The 18,906-nt window shown below is 41.5% G+C and overlaps 2 protein-coding genes and 1 pseudogene across 2 annotated transcripts; all 3 read left to right on the forward strand.

Moving 5' to 3' along the window:
* Window positions 1-369: 369 nt before the first annotated feature.
* On the forward strand, window positions 370-2,138 carry LOC140797279 (chalcone synthase 1-like). Its single transcript, XM_073150606.1, has 3 exons — window positions 370-626; window positions 757-1,358; window positions 1,496-2,138. The coding sequence occupies exons 1-3, from the start codon at window positions 443-445 to the stop codon at window positions 1,889-1,891; spliced, it is 1,182 nt and encodes a 393-aa protein (XP_073006707.1). The 5' UTR covers window positions 370-442; the 3' UTR covers window positions 1,892-2,138.
* A 1,581-nt stretch (window positions 2,139-3,719) lies between these two features.
* On the forward strand, window positions 3,720-5,331 carry LOC140797865 (chalcone synthase 1-like). Its single transcript, XM_073151550.1, has 3 exons — window positions 3,720-3,973; window positions 4,122-4,723; window positions 4,839-5,331. Exons 1-3 carry the CDS (start codon window positions 3,796-3,798, stop codon window positions 5,232-5,234), a joined length of 1,176 nt encoding a protein of 391 aa, XP_073007651.1. The 5' UTR covers window positions 3,720-3,795; the 3' UTR covers window positions 5,235-5,331.
* Window positions 5,332-6,198: 867 nt separating this feature from the next.
* Window positions 6,199-17,500, forward strand: LOC140797677 (chalcone synthase 2-like; annotated as a pseudogene).
* Window positions 17,501-18,906: the final 1,406 nt, after the last annotated feature.

Raw genomic sequence — 18,906 nt, forward strand, 5'->3', positions numbered from 1 at the left:
GTCAAATTATGATTCACAAATCAAGTAGATTAGTCAAGTTAGATATATTATTTTCCATGTAAGGATGAATAACGGTCTAATTAATGCGTTGAGCAAACTAGTCAAAGCTGTCATTTGGAATCCATGACGTTTAATCTGAGTGCCCAGCTACATTCTATAGATTTTTCCGATTTTTCCACCCCACGCGAGCACCTAACAAACAGTCAGAAATTCCATAACTTTTGCGGCTCGATCACAATAGTAGTCTAACGTGACGACCCATCTAACTTCGTCCCGGACCGAACGGTCACCATTCCAAGTAGGCCCCGCTGATCCCCATTCCCTAGCGGCTGCTATAAAAATACCCATCTCTTAACTCCAACAATATCGAATATCCCTCCTTTTCCTGCCACTTCTCCTTCCTCTTCTATCCTACTTCCCAGTCGGACCGAGTTCGCGAGCAATGGCAATGGCGAGAGTGGAGGAGCTCAGGAAGGCTCAGAGAGCGAACGGCCCCGCCACCGTGCTCGCCATCGGGACTGCCACACCGGACAATGTCGTGTACCAGAGCGACTACGCCGACTACTACTTTCGCATGACCAACAGTGAACATCTCACCGACCTCAAGAAGAAGTTTAAGAAAATATGTAAGTTTTTGGTGTTACATATATATATATATACCAATTTTTTCACACAAGGAGGGGTCAAAAAGCAAAATATGAAATTAATGTGTACGTGCATGCACCCATGCATGGTTCTATTTTATTCTTTTTCCAGGCGAGAAGACGATGATCAGGAAGCGTCACCTTCATTTAACTGAGGAGATATTAAATGCCAACCCCAACATGTGCGAGTTCATGGGAACATCCCTCAACGCTCGGCAAGACATCATCGTGGAAGAGATCCCAAGGCTAGGGGCAGAGGCGGCGGTGAAGGCCATCAAGGAGTGGGGACAGCCCAAGTCCAACATCACCCACGTCATCTTCTGCACTACCTCCGGCGTCGACATGCCCGGCGCTGACTACCAGATCACCAAGCTACTCGGCCTGCGCTCCAACGTCAACCGTTTCATGTTGTACCAGCAAGGATGCTTCGCCGGCGGCACCGTGCTCCGCCTCGCCAAGGACTTGGCCGAGAACAACCGCGGGGCGCGGGTTCTTGCGGTCTGCTCCGAGTCGACCGTCATCACTTTCCGAGGGCCATCGGAGGACCACCTTGACTCCCTCGTCGGCCAGGCATTGTTTGGTGACGGCGCCAGCGCAGTCATCGTCGGATCTGACCCGGACCTAGCGGTCGAGAGCCCGATCTACGAGCTCGTCTACGCCAGCCAGACCATCGCCCCGGACTCCAAGGGCGCCATTGACGGCCACCTTCGAGAGGTAATCTAAAGAAAATTTATAGAAAACAACATTTACATTTTTTTTTTGTTTTATTGTCATTAACAATATAGTATACTACTTGGAGTTCGTGTGCACGCTTGAGGTTTATAATTAATTTCAAATCACATGTACCATAGGTGGGTCTCACCTTCCACCTCCTGAAGGACTTACCCAGCCTCGTCTCGAACAACATCGAGACGAGCCTCACCGACGCCTTCGCGCAGCTCGGCATCGACGATTGGAACTCGATCTTCTGGCAGGCGCACCCGGGCGGGCCGGCGATCCTGGACCAGGTGGAAGCCAAGCTAGGGCTGCACAAGGACAAGCTGACGGTGTCGCGGCACGTGCTGAGCGAGTACGGCAACTTGTCCAGCGCGTGCGTGCTGTTCATAATGGACGAGATGCGGCGGAGGTCGGCGAAGGATGGGAAGTCTACCACCGGAGATGGGTTGGAGTGGGGAGTGCTGTTTGGGTTCGGGCCAGGGCTCACGGTGGAGACCGTGGTCTTGCATGCCCTCCCAATTGCTGCATGAAGTTTACGTACGTACTAGTCGGTAGCATGCATGAAATAATATAAAAATGTTAATGAAGCAATATGTGGCATAATATTTATGATTAATAAGTCAGTAATCGTTATCTTCGTGCTTTCCAATCCGATGGAATTTTTTTTGGCTCAGATCGATGTAACGTTTTCTAAAACAAGAGTGATGAAATGCACGCAGCCTGTAGAAATAATTAAGAATTAGAAAATACTTGTCTGGGCATGAGTCCATTTGCAAATTTTGTCTAAGTTTTTTTACTTTTCTAGGTCTTCACACTATATTTAGTACTCAGACAAGAGAGTTTTAAACTTATTTAGTCAATTAGGTTACTTTAATTATTGCAGAGATTAAATTTTTTTTGCTAATTTAGACTCCTAAAAGAGTTTTGGTGCAATGTTGTTGTCGGACCCGCAATCTTAAATATCATGATGACTCATGGACCATATTGCATTATCCTTTGACAATTGACATCCTATATAAGGAACCAAATTTATTGCTGATATTCTTATGTCAGATTGTTTTGGATGTCCGATTTTGTTTTATGGTCACGTCACATTAACCCAATGGATTGGATAACTTATATATACTCAATAACAAGTCAGATGGTGTAGAGTGTTAATGATATAAAAATAAAACATACGATGTTTTCTATAAAATTATCAAATATAAATTAAGGGCTGAAAAATGTCAGTGACTCTGATAAGTTCGAACACATTTTCTCAAGACAAAAAAAAATAATAAGCGTTCAAACAACCCTTGCGGGCGTTCGAATAGTCTCAACTGATTTGACTTAGATTTGAGTCTATCTTTAAAATATATTTAATTTATCTCTAAAAGATATTTATCTTATCTCTAAAAAGTCAAATATTATATTTGAGATTCTTTTTTAGAGAAGTCATCCATAAATATATTAGGAGATCATCTTTTGGAGGCGATTGGAGAGCACTTCTATACTTTAGACGGAACATACTGAATCGTTCTAATCTAAATGCATTCACATCAAATATGGAAGAACTAACTCTCGAGGGCCACTAAAACGGAATTATCAATTTCAATGGTCAAAATTAATTGGGTGTCGTGCAATTGAAAGTTTATGTCGAGAACTCGTTGATGAACACTTGATCACGATCTAAAATAATGGTTTGTAGCGTGACATGAAGTTTGACGATATTTTGGACAAAATTCCGTGACCAATATATTAAAACAATAATATATTAAAACAATTATGAAACTATTTAATATTAGTATTATTTGAAAGATCTTCACAAATTCTTTCTGGCCATAATTTTTCATTAAAATTAAAGTATAATATTACCAATATTTATTAATAAATTTAAGAAAAATCGTTATTAGTATATGAATGTTATGTTATTTAATAATTAAAAATAAAAATAAAAAACACGACTGCATTGGATTGTTTAAAAATATAGAGCTATCCTGTAGAGATCTCACAAGAAATTAGCTCAAAATCATATACATATAGTACGCGCTAATAAAAAAAATGAAAAAATTTTAACCTCAACAATCCACACAGAGGACATAGATTACAGAGTTACAGATGTCGGCTTAGTACGAAGGACTTTTATCTTAGCCTATCTAACACAGCCATCTGTTGACATTACCGATTTTTTGCACACCCACGCGAGCACCTAACCACGGTGCCACGTCGGAAATTCTTAAAAGTGCAACATAATGGCCCATCTAACTCTGTACCGCAGCGAACGTTCCCAAGTACAAGTGGACCCGTTCATCCCTGACCGAAGCTATAAATACCCAAACACACCTATCGTTTTACTCCAACAACATCGAATATCCCTCCTACATCTTCTTCTCCTTCCTCTTCTATCCCGCTACCTTCGGAATCGTTCTTCCGACTCGGACCGAGTTAGAGAGCAATGGCGACAGTGGAGGAGCTCAGGAAGGCGCAGAGAGCGAACGGCCCCGCCACGGTGCTCGCCATCGGCACTGCCACGCCGGACAACGTCGTGTACCAGAGCAACTACGCCGACTACTACTTTCGCACGACCAACAGTGAACATCTCACAGAGCTCAAGAAGAAGTTTAAGAAAATATGTACGTTTTTGTGTTACATATCAATTTTACAGACAAGGAGGGGCCAAATAGCAAAAATGGTTCTAATGAAAATTAACGTGTATGTGGAACTACCCATGGATGCATGGTTTATATTTATTAATTTCTTTCTTTCTTAATTTCTTTCCAGGCGATAACACAATGATCAGGAAGCGTCACCAACATTTAACTGAGGAGATATTAAAGGCGAACCCGAATATCTCCGAGTTCATGGGAACATCCCTCAACGCTCGGCAAGACATGGTCGTGGAAGACATCCCAAGGCTAGGGGCAGAGGCGGCGGTGAAGGCCATCAAGGAGTGGGGGAAACCCAAGTCCAAAATCACCCACGTCATCTTCTGCACCACCTCCGGCGTCGACATGCCCGGCGCCGACTACCAGATCACCAAGCAACTCGGCCTGCGCTCCAACGTTAACCGCTTCATGTTGTATCAGCAGGGATGCTCCGGCGGCGGCACAATGCTCCGCCTCGCGAAGGACTTGGCCGAGAACAACCGCGGGGCGCGGGTTCTTGGGGTGTGCTCCGAGTCGACCGTCATGACTTTCCGCGGGCCGTCCGAGGGCCACATTGACTCCCTAGTTGGCGCAGCAATTTTTGGAGACGGCGCCAGCGCTGTCATCGTCGGATCTGACCCCGACCTAGCCGTGGAGCGCCCGATCTACGAACTCGTCTATGCCAGCCAGACCATCGCCACGGACTCCGAGGGCGCCATTGAGGGCCACCTCCTCGAGGTAATCTAAAGAAACTTTATAGAAAACAATTATCATTTACAATATAGTATACTACGTACTTGGAGTTCTTGTGCACACTTGAGTTATAATTAAATTCAAATTACTTGAACTATAGGCGGGTCTCACCTTCCGCCTCCGGAAGGACGTCCCCAGCCTCGTCTCAAACAACATCGAGACGAGCCTCACCGACGCCTTCGCACAGCTCGGCATCGACGACTGGAACTCGATCTTTTGGCAGGTGCACCCGGGCGGGCGGGCGATCCTGGACCTGGTGGAAGCCAAGCTAGGGCTGCACAAGGACAAGCTGACGGTGTCGCGGCACGTGCTCAGCGAATACGGCAACATGTCGAGCGCGTGCGTGCTATTCGTGATGGATGAGATGCGGCGGAGGTCGGTGGAGGGAGGGAAGACCACCACTGGAGATGGTCTTGAATGGGGGGTGCTGTTTGGGTTCGGGCCAGGGCTCACGGTGGAGACCGTGGTCTTGCATGCCCTCCCAATTGGTGCGTGAAGTTTACATACGCAGTAGTTGTTAGCATGCATGCATGCATGCATGGTGATTTGGGAGTAATTTATACTAAAGGATTAGGCACTATATGCCAAAGCCAATAATGCAGTATGCACATGATAAGATGAAATAAAAAGTGAAATATTTTTTTATTATATCAAGGAGAGACTTATCTACATAGATTGAATTATATTATGATCCGTTTAATACCAAAGAATGTGGGGCTTACAGAGTAGAGGATTTTAGGCCGATAAGCCTGTTGAATTGTAATTATAATATAATCATCAAGTCCTAACCAGTAGGGTGATTAATGAGTCAAAAGTGCTTTTATAAATTACAGGTATATTCTAATTAGCATGGTTAGTGCTCATGAGATTGTTCTTGAAATCAAAACTCATAAAAAAGAAGGTATTATGCTGAAATTAAACTTTGAGAAAGCCTATAACCAAGTTCGATAGGACTTTTTGGCTGATATTTTTAAATGTAGGGGATTTCCAAATAAGTTAATTAATTGGGTGATGTATTCTGTAAAAATTGGATCTTCTGCTGTTAATTTAAATTGTGAGTTGGAGAATTACTTCAAATCAAATGTAAGAAGGGTCTAAGACAGGGAGATCATTTGTCTCCTTACCTCTAAGAAATTAGCTGAAAATCATATACATACAGTAAGCGCTAATAATAAAAGAAAGACTAAATTTTAACCTCAACAATCCACACAGAGGACATAGACTACCGAACAACAGATGTCGGCTTAGACGAAGGACTTTTAGTTTAGCCTATCTAACACTGCCATCTGTTGACATTATCGATTTTTTGCATACCCACGCGAGCACGTAACCACGGTGCTACGTCGGAAATTCTTAAAAGTCCAACACGTTCCGAAGTACAAGTGGACCTGTTCATTCCTGGCGGAAGCTATAAATACCCAAACACACCCATCGTTTAACTCCAACAATATCGAATATCCCTCTTACATCTTTTTCTCCTTCCTCTTCTATCCCGCTACCTTCGGAATCGTACTTCCGACTCGGACCGACTTAGAGAGCAATGGCGACAGCGGAGGAGCTCAGGAAGGCGCAGAGAGCGAACGGCCCCGCCACGGTGCTCGCCATCGGCACTGCCTTGCCGGACAACATCGTGTACCAGAGCGACTATGCCGACTACTACTTTCGCATGACAAACAGCGAACATCTCATCGACCTCAAGAATAAATTTAAGAACTTATGTAAGTTTTTATGTTACATACCAATTTTACAGACAAGGAGGGGCCAAATAGCAAAAATGGCGCTCATGAAAATTAATGCGTACCTGCAACTACGCATGGATGCATGGGATTAATTTTTCTTTTCAGGCGAGAAGTCGATGATTAGGAAGCGTCACATGCATTTAACTGCCGACATATTAATGTTGAATATTGATACAAAATTAGTTCGGATTAGATGTATTCCAGATCAGCAATTGACGTGATGTAATTGGGTTAGTTATTTACTTTAGATATAACTAGTAGTGGGTAGTTTCTCCTAAATTTAGTTAAGACATGGGTAGTGGGAAGTTATGTTATTTCAGCTTGAGTGGTTCTGTAATTAAAAAAAAATATTGTATCTTAGAGTCATTGTATTAAGAAGTTTTCGTTTCAGCAAAAACTCTGTGTTTTTGTCTATTTCAGTAAAAATTCCAACATTTTTGGTATCGAGCAGTAAGATACTTGGGGCGTTTTCAATGGCGGAAACAACAAACATCATGATGAACGTGACGCAACCAGCAGTTCCGATCTTCAAAGGAGAGAATTATGAGTTTTGGAGCATCAAGATGTCAACCTTGTTCAAATCTCATGGTCTGTGGGACTTGGTTGACAAAGGAGTTCCCAATCCAGATCCCAATCCACAAGAAACCACGAAGAGAGATGCAAGAGCGCTGCTCTTCATCCAACAAGCAGTGCATGATACAATCTTCTCAAAAATTGCTGCAGCAACCAGTGCACAGGAGGCATGGACAACCCTGAAAACAGCATTTCAAGGAAGTTCACGAGTTATGACAATCAAATTGCAAGGCTTACGACGAGATTTCGAGACACTGCAAATGCAAACAGGAGAATCAGTGCAGATTTTTCTGTCTAGAGTAACAACCATTGTCAACCAAATTCGAACATTTGGAGACACCATGGTAGAGAAGACAGTTGTGATGAAAGTGTTGAGGAGCCTAACACCCAAGTTTGATCATGTCGTCGCAGCAATAGAAGAGTCTAAAGATCTAGATACCTACACCTTTGATGAACTCATGGGGTCACTACAGACTCATGAAGCAAGGCTGTCAAAGTCAGAAGATGAAGGCGATGAGAAGGCATTCTACACTCAGGGTGAGACATCAAGAGGCAGTGGCGAGGGTAGAAGAGGCAAAGGCAGAGGCAATTTCGGAAGAGGAAGAGGTAGAGGCGAAGCAACACAACCGAAAACACCCCTACCTATGATGAATTCAAGAAGGACATTCGGTGCTACTACGCAACAAATTTGGGCACTATCGATGAGTGTTACAAGAAGCAAAGAGATGAAACTCAGGCCTATTATGCAGAAGAGGAGGATGCACAACCAACACTCTTCATGGCTAGCAGTACAAGTGACAAAGTTGATGCAAGCAGTATTTGGTTCCTGGACAGTGGATGTTCAAATCACATGACAGGCTACAAACAGTTGTTCGAAGAACTAGATGAAACATACAAGTTGAAGGTCAGGCTTGGTGATGACAAGATGATTCAAGTTGAAGGGAAGGGCACAGTAGCAGTCCACACAAAAACTGGTATGAGATATTTGCACAACGTTTATTTTATCCCAGATTTGACACAAAATCTGTTGAGTATTGGGCAGTTAATGGATAATGGTTATTCAATTGTGTTTGAAGGAAAATCTTGTGTAATGAAATCCAAAAATCAGGTCTTGGTAGAGGTGAACATGACAATCAATAAATTGTTTCCTTTGGAGGTTTCAAATATAGAGAAAAGAGCAATGACTGCAACCGTTTTAAATCAATCTGAGTTATGGCATCTTAGATATGGTCATTTAAATATCAATGGTCTGAAACTGTTGAATCAAAAAGAAATGGTGTATGGCTTACCCGAAATCAAGCAAGTAGGTGTTTGTGAAGGGTGTATACTGGGTAAACAAGCCAAGTTTTCATTTCCAGAAGGTCAAGCTATGAGAGCAACACAAGTGCTTGAGTTGGTTCATGCAGATTTGTGTGGTCCAATGCAAACCGAATCACTGGGAGGTAGCAAATATTTTCTCCTTTTCACAGATGATTATAGTAGAATGAGTTGGGTGTATTTCTTGCAAAGCAAAGGAGAAGCATTCAGTAATTTCAAAGTGTTTAAAAGTCTTGTAGAGAAGCAATCTGAAAAGAAGTTGAAGGTGTTAAGAACAGATCGAGGAGGTGAGTTTCTCTCAAAAGAATTTATTAATTTCTGTGAAATTGAAGGGATACATCATGAGTTAACCACTCCATATACACCCGAGCAAAACGGAGTTGCTGAAAGAAAGAATAGAACGGTGGTGGAGATGGGAAGAAGTATGTTAAAATGCAAGATGTTACCAAACAAATTCTGGGCTGAAGCAGTGGCAACTGCTGTGTATATTTTGAATATCTCACCCACAAAAGCTGTTATGAATAAAACCCCATTTGAGGCATGGTTTGAGAGGAAACCTGCAGTAAGTCATTTAAGGGTATTTGGGAGTATAGCCTATGCACTAATCAATCCACAAAAGAGAACGAAGCTTGATAACAAATCTGAAAAATTCCTTTTCATCGGGTATTGTACACAATCCAAAGGGTATCGGCTATACAATCCAGGAAATGGTAAAATTGTTGTGAGTAGAAATGTATTATTCGATGAAGAAGCAAGTTGGCAGTGGGAGAGTGTTGTACAACAAATTCAAGTTGAAGAAACAGTAGAAGAAAATGAAGAGACAGTGGCACAAGATCAAACACACAACCAACATATCAGCAACAGCTCTAGTTGTACGACTGATGATGCAATGCCCGAAATGCGACCAAGGAAGTTTAAAACAGTTCAAGAATTGTATGAAACCACTCAAGTACTCCTTGTTGCAGATCCCACAACGTATGAAGAAGCATCAGAAAAGCAAGAGTGGTGCAATGCAATGCAAGAAGAAATACAATCGATTGAGAAAAACAGAACTTGGCATTTGGTGAAGCTTCCTGAAGGTAAAAATGTTATTGGTTTAAAATGGGTTTTCAAAACTAAATTTGGTACAGATGGAAGTGTTCAAAAGTTCAAAGCCAGGCTTGTGGCAAAGGGTTATGCACAAGAATATGGCATAGATTATGAAGAAACTTTTTCTCCTGTGGCCCGATTTGAGACAGTGAGGTTGTTGTTGGCACTTTCAGCTCAATTGAAGAAACCAGTCTACCAATTTGATGTAAAATCAGCCTTTCTCAATGGAGAACTATTAGAAGAAGTGTATGTCGAGCAGCCTAAAGGATTTGAAATCAAGGGTAAAGAAGATTGGGTGTACAAACTAGCAAAGGCGTTGTATGGATTAAAACAGGCACCACGAGCGTGGTACAACAAAATTGATTCTTATTTTATAAATTCTGGGTTTGAAAGAAGTAAAAGTGAGCCTAATCTATATATTAAGAAGAAAGGAAAAGATGGTCTATTGATTGTATGTTTGTATGTTGATGATATGATTTATATGGGCACTAATGAGGAACTGGTGGAACAATTCAAAAGCAGCATGAAGCGGCGGTTTGAAATGTTAGATTTGGGTTTGTTACATTATTTCCTTGGTTTAGAAGTAGAGCAAGAGAAAGGTAGCATCTTTGTATCACAAAGGAAGTATGCATGTGATTTGTTAAAGAAGTTTGGGGTTACAGAAGATAAAATAGCATCAACACCTATGAATGTGAATGAAAAGTTAGAAAAGGATGATGGCTCAGGTTCAGCTAATGCAACTAGATACAGAAGCCTAATTGGAGGATTGATGTATTTGACTCACACAAGACCCGATATTTCCTATGCAGTTGGAGTGGTCTCAAGGCACATGCAAAACCCTACAAAGCATCACTTTGGCACAGCCAAAAGAATTTTGAATTATATTGCAGGTACAACAGACTATGGTGTATGGTATGGAAGCTCGAAAAATTTCAATCTGATTGGCTACAGTGACAGTGATTGGGCAGGATGTGCAGAGGATCGAAAGAGCACTTCAGGACACTTGTTTACTCTCGGCACAAGTGCAGTTTCATGGAGTTCAAAGAAGCAAGCAACAGTGGCATTGTCAACCTCTGAGGCAGAATATTCAGCAGTCAGTTCAGCAGCAACCCAAGCAGTTTGGTTGAGACGCATACTTGCTAGTTTTGAGCAAGAACAGCAGCAGCCTACGGTGATATTTTGTGACAACCAATCAGCAATAGCAATGACGGAGAATCCAGCATTTCATGGAAGAACCAAGCATATCGACATCCGTGTGCATTTCATTCGTGACCTTGTGGCGAATGGTGATGTTGAGATAAGATACATCAATACGATACAAGCGGGCGGCGGACATACTTACAAAGGCATTAGCACGAGGCAAATTTGAACTATTTAGATCGGCACTTGGAGTTAGGAATTTTGCATCAAGGGGAGTGTTGAATATTGATACAAAATTAGTTCGGATTAGATGTATTCCAGATCAGCAATTGACGTGATGTAATTGGGTTAGTTATTTACTTTAGATATAACTAGTAGTGGGTAGTTTCTCCTAAATTTAGTTAAGACATGGGTAGTGGGAAGTTATGTTATTTCAGCATAAGTGGTTCTGTAATTAAAAAAAAATATTGTATCTTAGAGTCATTGTATTAAGAAGTTTTCGTTTCAGCAAAAACTCTGTGTTTTTGTCTATTTCCAGTAAAAATTCCAACAATTAAAGGCAAATCCGAACATGTGCGAGTTCAGGAGAACAATATCCCTCAACGCTCGGCAAGACATCGTCGTGGAAGAGGTCCCAAGGCTAGGGACAGACGCGGTGGTGAAGGCCATCAAGGAGCGGGGGCAACCCAAGTCCAAAATTACCCACGTCATCTTCTGCACCACCTCCCGCGTCGACATGCCCGGCGCCGACTACCAGATCACCAAGCAACTCGGCCTGAGCTCCAACGTCAATTGCTTCATCTTGTACCAGCAGGGATGCTCCGGCGGCGGCACCATGATCCACCTCGCGAAGGACTTGGCCGAGAACAACCGCGGGGCGCTCGTGGGTTCTTGGGGTGTGCTCCGAGTCGACCATCATGACTTTCCAGGGGCCGTCCGAGGGCCACATTGATGTTGTAGATCACACCACACACAGATCAAGGAATAAAATAAACAAAGTAGAGACACCGAGATTTAACGTGGTTGGACAATATGCCTACGATCCACGGGCAGCCGATCACTAGTCAATTACTTTACTAATTAATCATTCTAATACAAAGAGTTTACATGGTTTAAATAGGAATAAACTCAAGCCATATCCACACCGGGTGGTTGTTTATAACTATTCATGTAAGTATAAGCGATAGACTTCAACAAAACCACGTAACAAACTCCCACTTGAAGACTAGTCTCTTCAATCCATGCAAACAACACATGTTGATCATCTGCCCTATAGGTTACCATTATCAAGTAACCACAAGCCCAAGAGAAATTCTGCACCAAACAAATTTCTCCCTTGTAATAGGCTTAGTCATCAATCTGCAATATTATTGTTGGTATGGATCTTCTGCACTGAAACTTTTTATTCTTCCACAACATCACGTACAAAATAGTATTGAACATCAATATGTTTCTGCGAGCATGGTATACAGGATTTCTTATCAAACATAATGCACTCTAACTATCACATTATTTGACCACTTTCTTCTCATAGACACCAAAGTCTTCAAGCAATCTCTTTAGCTGCATGTGTGGCCGCCATGTACTCAACTTCGGTAGTCGACAATGTTACTACAGATTGCAACCTTGAATTCACGAGCAGTAGTAGGAGAGCGATTCACAAAATAACATGTTGTTTGGACTGCTTCTTCCCAAAATTCTTGCCCAAGTCCGGCTCCACTCAACATACTTTTGGCCCATTCCATGAGAGTGCGATTCATGCGCTCCTTTACCCCCATTTTGTTGTCGAGTGCCAGGAACAGTATATTGCCTATTTATGTCATGCTCACTACCAAAATTTCTAAACTCATTTGAGGTAAATTCACCTCCATTATCAGTTCTGAGACACTTAATCCTCTTTCCTGTCTTATTTTCAACTAAAACTTTAAAATTTTTGAAACATGGAAAGGTATCAGATTTCCTTTTCAGCATATATACCCACACTTTTCTGAAAAAATCATCAATTAAAGATAGAAAATAGCATGCACCACCCATAGATTTGACAGGAGATTCCCATCTATCAGAATGAATAAGTCCCAACAAATCTTTAGTTCTAGCAATTGACAAATGGAAACTAGCTCTATGGTGCTTTCCAAATAAGCAATCTTTGCAAAAATCTAATTTTGTAGATTTTAAACCAGGAAGCAAGTTTTGGTTTAGGAGTACTTTTAGCCCATGCTCACTCATGTGCCCCAGTCGTCTATGCCATATCATAGCTGAATCTATCACTGCATTGGCCATAATAACATCACCGATCACGGTATCTCCAACCAACCGATATAAGTTCCCATGTAATTCCCCTTTAGCAACAATGAGTGCACCTTTTGTAATTCTTACCTTGCCTTTCTCTCTAGAAAATTTGTAACCTTCCTGATCAAACTTTTCCAAAGACAAGAGACTTTTTCGTAAACCTGGAACATGACTTATTTTACGATGTTTGTAGTCTTTACGTAGATGGCCTTTCTTTTGACAATTCCAGCACTTTATATTCTTATGCCCCTTTAATTTGGACCTTGATTTGTCCTTTCCACTTGATACATATTCTATGGATCTACCCCTTACCATCATCGCATTTCCTGTAGAACTCGTACCGGATTTCCTTCGAGATTCTTCAGATAGAAACATAGAAACAACAGACTCCATAGTGAGATCCTTGGTGTTAGAGAGATTCATTATCAACACATCCCATGAATCTGGCATCGAACAAAATAAAAGAGAAACTATTTCCTCTTCCTCATATCTTCGGGTTTATTGTCTATACCTTCTATTGCGATTGCACATCCCTCTTTTATCAGAATCATGTTCATCTTTAACTTCCAAAGCGGGTAGTTCGAATCATCGAACTTCGGCATCTCAAACCGGGTAGAAGCCATCGCAACACACGAACAGATCCGTGCAAGGTGACGAGCAACCTCACTCTGATACCAATTGTTGTAGATCACACTTCACAGATCAAATAATAAAATAAATAAAGTAGAGACACTGAAATTTAATGTGGTTCAGCAATATGCCTACGTCAGTGATCACTAGTCAATTACTTTACTAATCAATCATCCTAATACAGAGAGTTTACATGGTTTAAATAGGGATAAAACCAAGCAACATTCACACCAGGTGGTTGTTATAACTACCCACGTAAATATAGGAGATAGACTTCAACAAAATCATGTAACAACTAACTCCCTAGTCAGGCGCGGCAATTTTTGGAGACAGCCCCACCGCAGTGCTCGCCATCGGCACTGCCTTGCGGGACATCGTGTACCAGAGCAACTACGCCGACTACTACTTTTGCATGACCAACAGCGAACATCTCACCGACCTCAACAATAAATTTAAGAACTTATGTTAGTTTTTGTGTTACATACAAGGAGGAGCAGAATAGCAAAAATGGGGCTCATGAAATTTAATGCGTACCTGCGAGTACGCATGGGATTTTTTTTTTTAGGCGAGAAGTCAATGATTAGTGTGACACCCAAACCCTAAACACGTGCATGGCAAAAGCCTACATGGCACATGCATGGCACCTGACCATTGGTTAGCTACTGACAATCAAATAAACCTATATCAACCTCATAATTTTATCCACAACATCTAAACTAAGAATAACTCAAGTCTAACTATCAACATATACAGATAACCCTATTTGGGCCCCACACAGGCCACAACACATCATCAAGAGCTTTTCACAACCACATATACACAACAGTGGTATATACATAATTATACAAGTATAAAGTCACCTGCTAAAATATAAGACAATGATACATACACATTTTGGAGGATGTCCACTAATACATCAGATAAGATAAATCATCTAGCATATAACACTAACCACACTCTACTCCTCACTCACCGGGAAGGTCTTTAAGAGAGTATCCTACTCCCTTCATTCACCTGGGTTGTTGGAAAGGAGAAAACAAAGAGAGTCATGAGCTAAAGGCTCAGTGAATAAACCTTACTCCGAATCAGTGAAGCCAAACAAAGAGTAAATCATGTACTGGAATAATATGAATCAGAAATAGCATAATGTTATGAATGAGAGTATGAATTTAACCTCAATAATATATAATTAAAATATAGATAACATGTCATAACTGATAAAAATATATAATCCTCGACAATAAGTAAACAAATCTCCATGTCATAGTATCATCATAACTCTCTCAAATATGACACATGATACATGCCGTCTATGACCATGTTATGATATTAAATGCAACCATATATGGTGTAAATTAAACATTTGATAATCAGGTATTCAGATGAAAAGAAAATCATATGTAGTTCTCAACATCTTAGTCATCAATATCATCTCTATATGTCATCATCATACTAGATCACTGTGCATAGTCAACACCTGGTACCCGGTCTCAACATCATGCCCGGAGGCTCAAAGCATACTCTGCCATCCGCAAGGAGTATCTCAAATATAATCATACCCTACCATCCGCGAAGGGTATCAACATCCATCCAGACCGAACACCCTTCTAGCTGATAGAAATCTCGTGAGGATAACTCGCCACATATGCCCTAGCAAACGACATGTGTCCGAATGTCTGCTGCGCACACAAACTAATGATCTCGTTCGTAAGACCAACAGGATCGTGACTATGTCGAGCGATCAATCATTCACCAAGCGTGTCCTAACCCTCGCGCCCACTCGGGTATCCTCACGTTTTCTATCAACTACCTTATCAATCATATTTCATGCTTTTCTTCTAAATGACAAATCATATGCATATATCCAGTACAATAACAAGTCAAATGCATAGCAGGAATTTAGGTGGAGTAGGAATCAAGAAAAATAATGCAATATAGTCTCCGATCATGTAGTCAACACATGTATACTCAAGCTAATCTATTACATGCATACTCATGCTACATATCAACTAGACATAACATTATAATAGTATAATCATCTCTCATGATCTCTATATATCACCAATGTGCTCATATTCCAGATCAACCTAATCAGATGCATGATAAAATATGCTCGATTGTAATCATCTCTAGATAAAGTCATATAATCATGCTGGAGGCCAAAACATGCATATACATAAGATATAATATATCCTAATTTGAAAAAGACGTCTAAGGGATAAAACTACTCACCATCACTGCAATTACCAAACAACCACTCGTTCACGTTGCTACGACCATTATCAAGCCTCAATAGCTTAGTCCACGGGGTCTTAAACAGGGGGGTCGGAATCTGAAATTATTTAAGTAGTATGATGTTAGCCGTTTATCTAATTAAAATCCGTTCATGTAATATATAATGATTTAGAAGGTTTTAGAATTTTTGCTTATCTTTATAACTAGTTAGATTTTTAATTATAGATAAAAATAAAAATATAAAAATTAACAAAAAAAAATAAGTGATCACTAGTACTAGTGCTGGGCTTGGCCCAGCACTGGCCTGCTACAGTGCTGGGCCGCGCCAGTTGCAGAAAATAAGAAGAGAAGAAGCAGCTGAGGAAGAAGAAGAAGAAAGGAAGAAGGAAGAAGAAGGACGAAGAAGAAGAGAAGAGAAGAAGAGGAGGGAGGTGCGGACTCGGGCCGACGAGGAGGGCACCGGCCGCTGTTGGCCAACTAGTGGCCGGCCTCTCGCCGGCGGCTCGGCTCCGACGAGCCCGACCTCGGGCAAGAGAGAGAGAGAGAGAGAGAGAGAGAGAGAGAGAGAGAGAGAGAGAGAGAGAGGGGGGAGTGAGAGGTCTCACCCGCGGCGGCGGCGGCTCCAGGGAAGGTGTCGGTATAGAAAGAGAGTAGAGTGAGAGGGTGGCCGAGAGGGAGAGAGAGAGAGAGAGAGAGAGAGAGAGAAAGCGGTGGAGGAGAGGTAGCAGCGGCCGGGGCCTGCCGGGCCGGTTGGCTGCGGCAGTAGCCGCGGGCGCGTGGCGCCCCACCACGCAAGCTGTGTGAGCAGCTTGCATGGGCACAATGTGGCCGGTCGCGTAGTGCCCATAATTTTTTTTTTTACCTTATTTGGGTTATTACAATTAGGAAGCGTCACATGCATTTAACTGACAATGTATTAAAGGCAAACCCGAACATGTGCGAGTTCAGGGGAACATCCCTCAACTCTCGGAAGACATCGTCGTGGAAGAGGTCCCAAGGCTAGGGGCAGAGGCGGCGGTGAAGGCCATCAACGAGTGGGGACAGTCCAAGCCAAAATCACCCACGTCATCTTCTGCATTCTGCACCACCTCAGGCGTCGACTACCAGATCACCAAGCTGCTCGGCCTGCGCTCCAGCGTCAACCGCTTCATGTTGTACCAGAAGGGATGCTTCGCCGGCGACACCGTGCTCCGCCTCGCCAAGGACTTGGCCGAGAACAACCGCGGGGCGCCGGTTCTTGCGGTGTGCTCCGAGTCGATCGTCTTGACTTTCCGGGGGCCGTCGGAGGACCACCTGACTCCCTCATCGGTCAGGCATTGTTTGAGGATGGCGCCAGCGCTGTCGTCGTCGAATCTGACCCCGATCTAGCCGTGGAGCTCCCGATCTACTAACTCGTCTACACCAGCCAGACCATCGCCCTGGACTCCAAGGGCGCCATTGACGGCCACCTTCGAGAGGTCATCTAAAGAAAATTTATAAAAATATAACATTACTTTTTTTGCTTTGTTTTATTATCATAATAATATAGTATACTTCCTCCAGTTCATATGCACACTTGAGGTTTATAATTAATTTCAAATTGCTTGTACTATAGAAGGGTCTCACCTTCCACCTCCTCAAGGACGTGCCCAGCGTCATCTCGAACAACATCGAGACGAGCCTCACCGACGCCTTCGCGCAGCTTGGCATCGACGACTGGAGCTCGATCTTTTGGCATCGACGACTGGAACAACATAAGTTTTTTAATTAGTATTTTTGAACACTTTTTATTTATTTAGTCTTAACAAATTAAAAAAAGACTATCATGTCTAATTACCTCATTTACCTTATTTACTAATTTAGGCATAACAAACTAAAAAAAAAACTTATGTGTCCTTTTCTTTAGCTTGATTTTCTAGATATCTATCTCCTATTATTTTTCTGTTTCCATCTTCTTTCTCTCATTCTTCTGCCTTATTTTTCATCTCATTATTTTTCCATTTTCTTCTATTTTCATCAATCATCTTAGAGAACTTAAAAAGAAGAAATTTATTAAAAATAGAGGATATACAATGTTTGTATTTGTATATTTTATCTTCTTTCATTATTCCAACTATCGTTTACACAAGCATAAACTGCTATGACATTAAAATCTCTATTTCTGGATGGGCTTGAATGCTGGAATCCCATGATTTTTTTATCTCTAACAATGTTTTGCTCAGTCTTTATGTCTTACTGGACAAACAACTAATAATGGTTTATTTTCATGTTTCATATGATCAATAAAAAAATATCAATGCACTTTCTTCTGCAAATACGATTTGCTAGTGTAGATTTACAGCTAGCTGCACACAAAGTACGTCCCTGGTGGAACTTTATCCATATCTGATATTGATAGAAATGTTGGGGGAAAGACAAGTTATTACTCCTCTACCAGAGGACATATTTCTTTGCAGTTTTAGTCATATATTTGCAGGTCTGTTCATACTTTATGTTTGAAATATGGTAGATTTACATTGTATTACTTATCTATTCTGATCGCATAGCAGTAACATGGTTACATTTCTATGATCTGCTTATAGGTGGGTATGCTGCAGGATACTATAGCTGCAGCTACAAGGTACATCATTCTAACTAATCATTATAGCACGAAGATTTAGCGTAACATTTAAGTACCTTTTCTAATGAACTTCTATCCTGAGGAATTTCCTAGATAATTTGTACAACGGCAGATATCAAATGCCATAATTGCTAGTTAAGAACATTGAAATTTATCTTGTGCACATTATTGTATCATTTAGCTCAGATATACTAACGTTGTTGTTATTGTTGTCTCGTCATGTGAAGAATATTTATCTAACACATTTAATTTTTTCTTCTAATTAAGTTCAAACTCAAATGAGAGGATTTGTGAAAGTTTCAGCAAATGCCTGGATGGATTGCCAATTTAACACCAACCTCTTTAAACATTGTGCCAGTTTTTTGCCGAGGCATAGAGTGTTGAATATTGATACAAAATTAGTCCGGATTAGATGTATTCCAGATCAGCAATTGACGTGATGTAATTGGGTTAGTTATTTACTTTAGATATAATTAGTAGTGGGTAGTTTCTCCTAAATTTAGTTAAGACATGAGTAGTGGGAAGTTATGTTATTTTAGTTTAAGTGGTTCCGTAAT

Source organism: Typha latifolia, chromosome 11 (genome assembly GCF_019914945.1).
Source record: "Typha latifolia isolate L0001 chromosome 11, TyphaL0001v2, whole genome shotgun sequence".
Lineage (NCBI taxonomy): Eukaryota > Viridiplantae > Streptophyta > Magnoliopsida > Poales > Typhaceae > Typha > Typha latifolia.

What these genes read in the sequence shown, in the direction of transcription:
- LOC140797865 (XM_073151550.1), top strand. Translation starts at nt 3,796, where the DNA reads ATGGCGACAGTGGAGGAGCTCAGGAAGGCGCAGAGAGCGAACGGCCCC. An exon ending in GAAGAAGTTTAAGAAAATAT is followed by an intron (nt 3,974 to 4,121) that starts GTACGTTTTTGT and finishes ATTTCTTTCCAG; the next exon opens with GCGATAACACAATGATCAGG. An exon ending in TTGAGGGCCACCTCCTCGAG is followed by an intron (nt 4,724 to 4,838) that starts GTAATCTAAAGA and finishes CTTGAACTATAG; the next exon opens with GCGGGTCTCACCTTCCGCCT.
- LOC140797279 (XM_073150606.1), top strand. Translation starts at nt 443, where the DNA reads ATGGCAATGGCGAGAGTGGAGGAGCTCAGGAAGGCTCAGAGAGCGAAC. An exon ending in GAAGAAGTTTAAGAAAATAT is followed by an intron (nt 627 to 756) that starts GTAAGTTTTTGG and finishes TTCTTTTTCCAG; the next exon opens with GCGAGAAGACGATGATCAGG. An exon ending in TTGACGGCCACCTTCGAGAG is followed by an intron (nt 1,359 to 1,495) that starts GTAATCTAAAGA and finishes CATGTACCATAG; the next exon opens with GTGGGTCTCACCTTCCACCT.